The sequence below is a fragment of the Nothoprocta perdicaria genome, unplaced genomic scaffold, assembly GCF_003342845.1.
Source record: "Nothoprocta perdicaria isolate Ctin4 unplaced genomic scaffold, notPer1 scaffold_133, whole genome shotgun sequence".
NCBI classification, from domain to species: domain Eukaryota; kingdom Metazoa; phylum Chordata; class Aves; order Tinamiformes; family Tinamidae; genus Nothoprocta; species Nothoprocta perdicaria.
This window is the reverse complement of record NW_020454461.1, coordinates 700,017-710,462: the sequence shown is the minus strand read 5'-3', so window position 1 is coordinate 710,462 and position 10,446 is coordinate 700,017. Positions and strand designations below refer to the sequence as shown.

The window sequence follows — 10,446 nt, the reverse complement described above, 5'->3', positions numbered from 1 at the left end:
ATTAACACTGGGCTCTGCTGAATCAGCTTTTATTCAAAACGCTTTAAGGATTTCCTGAACATTATCTTCTTAGCTATCTTGCACCCAGCACTTTCTAAAGGCTTTTTGCTCCTTTTTGCTCCTTTTGACTGCCTCTGTGCTTTGTTCCTTGCAAGCATGCCACAAACCTGACTGTATTTCATACATAAAAGTCTGGAGGAGAGCATAATTCATATTTAATCTGTTCATTCTCTATTTTCACTGTCATAAGTTTCCTAGAGAGAAAGAAGCAGTAGCCCACCCTATAACCTTCAACCTCTTCAGCTATTACTAATGATCTTCTTTCTCTTTCTCCTTCCTCTCCTTGAGCCTGGTCTTCCTGGATGGGAATGACCTCCCCTCCACCCCCACCTTTTTTATGATTTCCAAGACACGCTATGCATGAAACTACAAACACCTGGCAGACATTCCAGGGAGCAATCTGTGGTGCGTCTCCTGCACTGTGCAGGCATCTGAACTGAACCTCGTTTTAGGGATCCCAGAGGTCCTCTCAATCAATAATCCATGTATTTTTATGAGAGCTGGATTACAGGGATTTGCGAAAGGGGTGATTAAGTAATGCTTCAAAGAGCAGTTACTACTAACACCTGCAGCATTAATAAGGATCTTTTAATAGAAAGTGCACAATTTAGTAATAATCCCGTATTCATAGAAATACCTTCTGATTTATGCCCTCCAAAATAGACGATACTTTCCATATATCCAACTGGATTTAGATTGTTGTGACTTCAACATCTGGCTGAGTGATGATATCTCAACTATGCAGACGTCATGCAGGGGGCCCAGAACAGTTAGCTAAAAATGGGATAATAATCATGCTGCTTCCATTGCTCACCACCTGCATGTTCACGCTGTGTGGAAATGGTTTCCTGTTCTGATCTATCTCAGGTGGTCATCTGCAGGTGCCCCAGAGAGACAGAGKGAGCATTGTCAATCACTGCCTGCACACTGGGGAAACCAGTAATAACTCTTTTGCTGATGCAATGAGGTAGGATGCAGAATGAATGTTTGGGATGCAGTCTGTCCTGACAGGGTGAAGGCCTCTGGAAGCATAGGGCTGATTGAATTACCCTAAACAAAYATTTTGAAAGATTTTGAACTTGAGATGGGAAGCAAATATAGACCTGTTGTTACAGAGAGAAGAGTCTCTACACAACTGGATGCAAACTCACTGAGAAGTAGATGTCTCAAACTAATAATAATATCTTGCTTTTAGCAAGTATTTGTCATTAGCTCTGTGCTGGCTTCTAAAACATGCAGAGGCATCAGTTGGTTGAGTTTATTCACCAGTTTCCAAGTTTTGTGGCTATCCTGGATTTTATCTCTCTTGCTTATCTTCCTCATTCCAGCAAACAGAAAATTGTGCAAAGCTATGCCCATGACAGGATCAAATTCAGATATAACTGTAAAAAATGCATGTACGTTTTGCTGTTTCTGAATCTTAGGCCCAGGTAAGACCATAGTTCTACTTCTTTCGCACAAATTAAATGATAGSAGAAAACAGATTCAAGTAGAAAAGCATGAAGCTTTTATGAAGCAAAAATACTACCACTGCAAACAGACAAATGTGCTAGATTCAACTCCCTTTACTGCAAAAGGTCTATCTCTCTTTATAAGTGTAATGCCATGGGTTTCAATGCATTTAGACATTTGGGCTCTTCTCCATACTCAAGAAATGTAGAAGCATCYTCTTCCACTCCGATTTGGACTTCAGTAGGCTAGCTCTGGATGTATGCCATCATGTCTGAGGGAAGACAGGATACTCAGCAGCTACTGTGCAGCCCARTTAAGGGATGGAACGCAGCACAAATCCATGCAAAACTCTATTTTTTGCTTTTGTTTTGCATTCAGGGCAGCGATCACAATGACAGGTCACTCCTCTGAACACTCTATAAATAGTTGGAGATGAGAAAGTAATTATTCAATGACATGTAGCTGTTTTTCTAAACAAAACTTTGATATACTTCTGAATAGAGTCTGTTGGGAATGTCCAGACGTTTCCAAATCCTGCCGTTTTTCTTGTCTGTTTGTGTGGAAAGCAGTTTTGTTTTGTTATATTCCCTGTTGCAGCATACTACAGGGGTCTAGCCTCCATTGGGTTGGAGGCCATCGAATTGGGTAGTGCTTTTCTCAACCTCTATCTCCTTGAGAAATGCTGAGTTTAATTTTGCTGGGTCTAAGTGCAGTCAGTTGCAACGCTGGGTGAAGGTTCACACTGATTCATGCTGTAATCAGAATAGCCCTCCTACCAATAAACTGACTAAAAGCACCACATTTTCTCAGCATATATGAACCACTATGCTCTTGGAGCAGGTAATACATGAGTGCAGAGCACTGTCATCGGACACCCCATCCACTCACAAAGGCAGAGCTTCACTGCAGGTGTATGAAGCAGAGGTCCAGATATCAACAGAGCAGTCATCCAAAAAACAAATTCTGCTCAGTTATAGCTGTATGCTTTCACTGACTTCTGAGGAAAATCCAGTGTGAAACTGAGGGCAGAATTTTGGAGCTGAAAGAAAAGCAAGATATCCTCATGAATGTCCTGTTCTCCAAGGGGGAGGTGTTCAGTCAGGAGTTGTAATGGTGATACAGCCAAGTTTGATCAAAGACAAATAGAGCTCATTTGTTCCTCATTACCTACCTTGGGCAGAAAATTAGGAAGCTTATCCACTTCTTGGCAGTGAAAGGCCAATCCACTCTTTATTCCGCCCTAATTTATTGCTTAGAATGAAGGAGAGAAGAAACATCAGTAAAAACTTTCTGAAAAGCTATTATTTTAAAATTCCAGATTGTGACGAGCATTAAGTACCAAAAAAAAAAAAAAAAAAAAAAAAAAAAAAAAAAAAAAAAAGTGTCCTTAATGAAAACAAAAGCGTCTGCATTTCCAGGGGATATAAGGCAAAACGGGCAAAGAGCTTGAGAAGTTATAAAGATAAAGAAACAATATCTCTGCAAATGACAGAGAACTGGCAGGGCCACTGCCTATGCAGAAGAAATCAGAAAAGGTAACATGCAAATTCAGTATTCTTGGTAGAAATACTTGCTGAAATGGAAGACTGTTTTTCACATAAGCTCTGTCAAAATATAATTCATTAAATGCTAAAGAGTAAAGACATGGCTCCCATGGCCAACTGTGCTAAGCAYGCCAAGATCTTCCACATACAAATTGGGAGGATGATAAACTGCTGCTGGCTTCTTTGCCATGGCACAGAAGGATAATAARGAACACTAACAACCTCGCAGACCCCGTTCTCAATCAAGTTGAGGTAAAAATGGACAGTGGACATTTGCATAAAAAGCAGGAGAGGAAGCATAGCAAATATAGTATATTTCTCCTCTTTCAGATGTAGATCCAGGCTATGCTGGAGTTATAGGGGCAAGAAAAGTTAAGGGGCAAGAAAACTACCAAGATGTTCTCCAGCAAAGCTACTTTTACTGTTTTGTAGGTGCAGGGAAGAGCAAAGCCAAATCACTACGACATTATCTGGGTAGTTAACCATCTGGTATCCTAAAAAGAGTAATGCAGTCCTTTCTAAATGTTAAAATCCTGTCTCCTTGGCCTTTTCCTAAGTCAGATGAAGTTGTAAAAATAACTCTCCACCACTTGTAACAACTCTGTTCTGGTATGCACACTAAAGGACAAGACATAGAGTGATCCGAGCCAGAAAAAGACAGCAAGAAAGCACTATACGTCTGGTAATGTTCCTTACACTGGAAGCCAAGTAGGTACTTGCACCAAGAGAGAGGAATTCAGTTCAGGAAAACAGACAATCTGGATGAGCTATTTTATTATTCACCACAAAAGATCCAMCAGAGCGGTTTCAAGATCAGAAAGGATCTAATTTCACCTCAGCAACAGCTTATTCTAAATTAAATGTCTTGAATGMAAGCAAATTACATGAAATATTAGCATAGGATAAAATTCAAGATACTTTCCAATCTGAAACGCAGTACATTTTAATATTGTGTTTTCTTTTTCTGCAGCCACCTTGTCACAGAGAGCATCACTTTGAAAGAAGAGTATCAAATGTGTAAGGTTCTTAGATAAGAGGATATGGACAAAGAATGGGCAGCTGAAGGTTCAAGCAAGCAATTTTTAGTATTTCTAAGGAATAAATGCAACTTACCTTTTAAAGACAGAAACATAATTACAAGCAAGTAGCAGGGCAGGAGTGGAAGACACTGAAAGACAGGAAAGAGAAAATGTGTAGAAAACGAAAGTTTAGAGGCCATTGCTATAGAACAYGATGGTGAAACAACCTCTGCAGTGTTGACAACAAGGTACGTAATTTCTTGGATGCCAGCACAAATTGCTGACAGAACCTATGCTATGCTCAGTATTGACTCTGTGCAAAAATCCATTCCGGAACGTGACAGCAAGAGCCCAGTGGGTTTTGGACTTCGTTTTATTTAAATGAGACAGAGGTCCTCTCCTCTGATGGAGCACAACARTATGTCCCACAAGCATCATCCCTCTTCACTGTTTAAGTAGCAAATACYAAAAACAATGCTTTTTCTCCCTTTATCACACATTGACAAGACCTATATTTCATACATGGTTCCAAATGAAAAAACTGGGGGTGATCTCCCATGAGAGAATCATGATTATATCAGGATGCTTTGGAATTGTACCTGGACCCGAACAAGGYCTCACTGCTGCCCTAGCAGCCCTGAAATAAGAACTGGATCAACAGCAGCAAGTAAAGCAGTTCTCAAGATTAAAAAAAAAAAAAAATAGCCAAAAACAAGACGAACTAATTCAAAACAGAGGTATAAACCTCTGTATTCATCTATTGCTCAAATTAATTTAGTTCATTTTCCAGTCAAGTTGTCCAATATGCCAAATATAACACATAAATTGACTGGTATGGCTTGAGGGAATTCAGTTTATTCTCAGAACAATCAAGCAAACACAAGAACACAYGCAATACACAGACTTGCATATCTTTAATATTTTTGATCTAAGATCTTCATGGTTAAAATCTGTTTTTTTTTTTTTTCTGGTGAGTTTTTGCTGATTATTTACAGACAAAATAACTGTCACAGGATTCCTAAGTACAAATTCTCTCTGGGAGGGTCAGTAGACGTTGAATCATTTTGTGTTCATGCTGAAGAAGTGAATTGCCACCAGAATTTTCTCACACCAGCTTAGAGGAGTGTAAGCCTGTGAAGGAAAGCTTTGCATCTTACCCCTGAAATCTAAACAGATATGAGGATTACCATGAAATATCTTGTAAGGGTCCAGGGCAAGACCTTGGCCTACAGTGTGGGCAAAGCAAAGGAAAGCTTATTACCCACAGCATCAAGAAGGTAAGTTTCTTAACTTTTATCTGCAACTATCATTGCCAATATGTGCTCTTTAGAAATATAAACAAATGGACATGGACATGCCTAAATTCTCGATAAAAGATATTTTCTGTGGCTCACACAACTATACTCCACTTGGCAACTTGCTATACACAAACAAAAGTCATTGCAATCTTTTGTGTTTAATTACTCATTACATTTGGCTGAATGTAACAAGAAAAAAAGGAGTAGCTGCATTTTAAATGACTTGAATRCCATAAGAAAACAGCCCCATGCAATTCCACTAAAATCTGATTTCACACATTATACTAGGTCACTAGCCTGGAAAAGACTCCACTTCTTTGTGCTAAGAATTGCCCACTGAGTATGTGTAAAGACTAAGACAAACAATACTTTGACTCACAGAGACTACCAAGGAATACCTGGTATTCAGGTCAGCCCTGAAAATCTGTTCAGTCRAGGAAGAAACCTAGGAAGCAGAAAAAAATTCTTCATACTGCTCCGTCTTTTAACRACCAGGATACAATCACAGCTCCAGGACATTAACAACAGACTTACCAGATACTGATTTTTGTTACTAGCTTTTGGGCCCAACTAAAAGGGTTAACCTCTGTTTTTAAAAAGCTCATTCACAGAAAAGAGGCTGAACTGTGTAATGGTATCAATAAAAAAAAATCTCTAATTTCCATGGCATTGATCAAATTTAGGAATAACACAGACTACAGTTGTTTAACTCACTTTATTCCTATTTTATCTCACTAGTTCCATATCCTGTAACTTGCTTCTCTCTGCATAAACCAAAATCTCATCAAAGTGAGCTCCCTTCTTGTGATTACACTTCTCATGGTTTCCAATGCAAATGTTGTTTGCAGCAAAAATACAAAGAACAATAAACTACACTGTCTGTAAGCTGCTTTATAGCACTGAAGATACAAACATTTATTTGAGAAGTCTCAGCGTAGAATAACAAAAAAAAATGTGGATTAATAAACAACTACAAAGTATATAAACAAAAGACAAAAATCTTCCAAGAAATCTATTTTATACAGCACTGTTATATTCTGTTGCTTAAAATTTCTAACAAGCCCAGGCCAAAAATAACTTCAACACATTCCTTACTTATACACACAATTAATCCTAATAACTACAGTGGGATTAGTCACACGGGGGGGGAAAAAAAAAAAAAAAAAAAAAAAAAAGGTTACATAGGGTATGTGTGTTTAATAAAGATGAGATTAGGCCTTAAATGAAAAGAGGCTGAGCTATAACAAAGCTCTGACTCCAGCACTTTGGGACAGGAGAGAACAAGACAAAAAACAAAGGGCACAGTGTTCTTCAAGTGACGTTGGTACACACTTAAATACAGCCAGCTATGAAGGATGTGCAGAGCTATTTATAAAGCTAAAACTGAACAGGAACCGTTTACATCAAGCAACTGCCCATCTGTTAAGCATATATTTAATGATCAACATCTAGTCCTGTGGGCCTGYGACTGGAGGCACAGGAATCACAGAGCAACGTAATTAAACGTCTGTACACTCGAGCCAAAGAGCGGCATTCCCATTCTCTCTCAGACAAACAACTGGTCGATATTCGAACGGCTGCTGCACACCTAGCAGCCAGCACGCGAGATAGGCTGGCTGCCAAAGGACGCAGATGCCTGCACAAGTCATCGCCGCTCCCGAGTCTTATTTGTTCACTCCTCTCACCGACTTTAGACGAAATTATGAATTGCTTCCGCGAGCCGTCAGGAAAGAGGCTTTCCTTTCTTTATGGGAAAGGTGCATGAAGTAGGAAAGGTGAATCATGAAGTAGGTAAGAAAAACCAAAATGAAGTTTTGCTGTCAGATTCCGGACAGAACTAATGAATGTCTCTTCCCAAATAAAAGGGGAAAAAGAACAATCTAATACATCTAAAAGAAGCTATTTTACCTAACTGAAAATTTCCTTGAGGAAATTTYTCATCGCAAGATCTGAATACATTTTTAACTGTGCCTACAGTTGTATCACTGGATTAGCTAAGGTTTTTAAGGGCAAATTGGATGTCACATGTTTGCAAAGCATTTAACATATGTTCCTAATAAAACAGCAAAGTTTACATTAGATTTGACTGAAAAAGCAGGCAGGAATGGATATGCTTTTTATCAGCTTACGTGTACAGTCAGAACCCACTACAGTCTGTCATACATTCAGGAACCCATTTCGTCCATTCTTTAATCTGTCTCTCAGCTTCCTTTCAAGCCCTTGACCTCAGGCTGCTTGTTTTCCAGCCTAACTCACAATTCTTCAATCACGCCGCGTTACTCCGCACTTCTTACTCCGCAGTTTCACGGGAACTTGAGGTGTCTCAAGTCTCTAGCACAACTACGGGGAATCACCAAAACGCACCCACACAAAACGCAAACCGCTGCGTACTAGCCAGCCTGCACTCAGCTTTACTCCTAAACCACCACTGCCGTTTTCCTTCGCTTTACGCCGGCCCTGAGGTTTTGGCACCGCGAGCTCAGAGGCTGCCACCGCCTTCAGTAACAGCCGGGCGCAAGGGCTAGCCCGCAGGCACCAGCTGCCGCCTAAACTGCCGCCTAAGCTGCCGCCTAAGCTGCCGCCCAAGCTGCCGCGTAAGCTGCCGCCCAAGCGCACGTGCGGGCCGGGCGCCCCGGCACGAGAGCGGGCGCGGGCAGCGCGAGGGGCGCGAGGGGCTCCCGCAGCCGCCGTTGCACCGGCACCGTTTGCGGCACCGTTTGCGCCCCGCGCGGGGGCGCGCCGAGCCCCCCGATGGCCGCGGCGCGGCGCGGGGCGCTCACCTGGGGATGTAGCGCGCCTCGTCGCCGAGCCGCACCTCGAAGTCCCTCCAGGGCTGCTCGAGCGCCCCGCCGGCCCACGGCGCCTCCTCGGCCGCGGCCGCCGCCTCCTCCTGCTCGTCCTGGGGCCGGCGGCGGCGCGTGGCGCCGCGGAAGCCGCGGGCGAACTCGGCGAAGGTGATGGCGCCGTCGCGGTCGCTGTCGAGGCGCTGGAAGATGGCCTCGGCCTCGGCCGGCCGCACGCGCAGCTCGGCGCACAGCGCCGCGAACTCCTCGCGCTCGATGCGGCCCGAGCCGCTCGCGTCGCAGGCCARGAAGAGGGCGCGCAGGCGGGACTGCTCGTCCGCCGCCTCCATGGGCGCCCACGGCCGGCCAGCGGCCCCGGCTGCTCGGCGGGACGCGGGACACGGGCCGCGGGCCGCGCTCCGCCCCGCGCGCCCGGAGCGGGAGGCGGGACCCGCAGGTGCCCGGCGGGAGGCAGCGGGTTCGGCCCCGCCGCGCCGCGGGGCGGCACTGCCCTCCCGTCCCCTCGCACACACCGGGACCTCCCACCTGCCCGGAGTCGCTGTTTAGCGCCCCGGTTTCGTGGGAGCACGTGCTTTTTGAACAAGTTTCAAGTTTTTCTTTGAGGTCGCCTGCGCTTGCTCCCATGTGTGGCTTGCCTGCAGGGTCTGCAAAACAGACCTTAGAGTTTGTCTTAGCTGCGATGGAGTTAAACGGAATACAAATCCATCTGCCAACAAACCCTGCTTCCTTATTGACTGAAGTATATCCCAGGGCTAAGTTCGTGATCCTGCAAGGCACAAGAAGTCCCCCTGACCTCTCGTTGCAATAAATCACGTACTGTGAATGAGCGCTGTAAAGTGCTATGCCTAGGAGGTATGCAATGCCCTCGAATAAAATTACAGTCAAGCTTTGGGTTGCTATGTTTCAGACATAGATAAACTCAGGAAAAAAAAAAAAACTGCCAAGAATCTATATTCAATAAATCTGCCCTTGCACTTTAAAGAAAACTATTAAATAATTCCAGACGTAAATTTTAGCTTAAAAGATGACTGAAAACCCTTAATATAACACATTTTAACTACATTTCTGTTACACAATTCCAAAATAGAGTGGCAAAAAAGTATTATTCTTAATTTCTCAGATTCCAGCATCTAGTGTTCCAGTAAAACACAGTTAATCTAACATAAAGTTTTTTCTCTTCCATGTTTGCCAGCCTGCAGGGTGCCCAACCAAATTTCTGTTGAAATAATGTCTTGAAAGACTTATAGGGCTAAATGAAGAGTTTTTCAGCTATCCAAAGAAACAAAATTAACTTGCTTATGCCCTCCAAGTCTCTGTTAATGTGTGGACATGTGGCTTTCAGCTTCTTCCCCCTCCTGAGCTGAATAGCAGCAGTCTTATCAAGGCTGAATGTGTCATAGACAGGGAGTTCCTGCTCAAATAAATGTGCTCACCTCCTTGTTTGCCTTTATGACGGCAAGCATACGTGTGATGTTTGTCTGTTTTCTGGCCGGTCTCTTATTCACTCGTGTGCATATTTCTTGTCCGCCTTGGATTGCCAGTGTGAAAATATGCTTTTGACGTATTGCCCCATGTTGTTTCACTGAGATTTAACATCAGCTTCTCCCAGACCTTCTATATAGTCCTGTTCTTACTTGAGCTTTTACTCTCATGCAAAGGTCTGCATCCTTGTGTTCTTAAACGTATGTGGTATTTACATATGTGATACAGGTAAGAAATACAGAGTATGGAAAACAAATGGAAATCACGTAAGTCTTAAATCAGGCGATGTAAAAGTTTTACAACATTTGCCAATATGCTGGACAGACTTCTGCTTTCAAATGCAAGCAATTCTTTGTGAATTCAGTGGGTGTCACGTAACAAAAAATAGTCTTTGGTATCTGCTTTATTTCCATGTTTATATAAGTTTGTCACATAAATTTTGGGCATTGGGATGAAGTATGGTGTTTCTTTTAGCATTGCTATGGGACATGTATTCTGCAAAACAGGTAGCACCAGCACAGAGATAAAAAGAAAAAGAGATTATTTTTGATGAGACATACGAATGGGCAGTGAGGACAGGTTTCTAGCAAGGCACGGCAAGGCAAGGCTTTGTTCTGAAATTGTGAGACTATTAGCGGGACCTGTCACTTCAAATCCAGCTCTGAACTAAATACACAAAAGCAAAGCACAGCTCCTGTGATCAGTCATTTATATCCAGTGCAGTAGGAAACTTMTATTTCCAAGTAAGATACCAAGGCTACAGATAGAGAAATACCCCAATCCCAAT

The 10,446-nt window shown here is 42.8% G+C and overlaps 1 protein-coding gene across 1 annotated transcript; it reads right to left on the bottom strand.

Moving 5' to 3' along the window:
- Positions 1–6,807: 6,807 nt before the first annotated feature.
- LOC112942784 (ras and EF-hand domain-containing protein-like) lies at positions 6,808–8,506 on the bottom strand. The gene is made up of 2 exons (XM_026033790.1): positions 8,154–8,506; positions 6,808–7,117 (listed from the first exon to the last, which is right to left on the bottom strand). The coding sequence occupies exons 1-2, from the start codon at positions 8,504–8,506 to the stop codon at positions 6,808–6,810; spliced, it is 663 nt and encodes a 220-aa protein (XP_025889575.1).
- Positions 8,507–10,446: the final 1,940 nt, after the last annotated feature.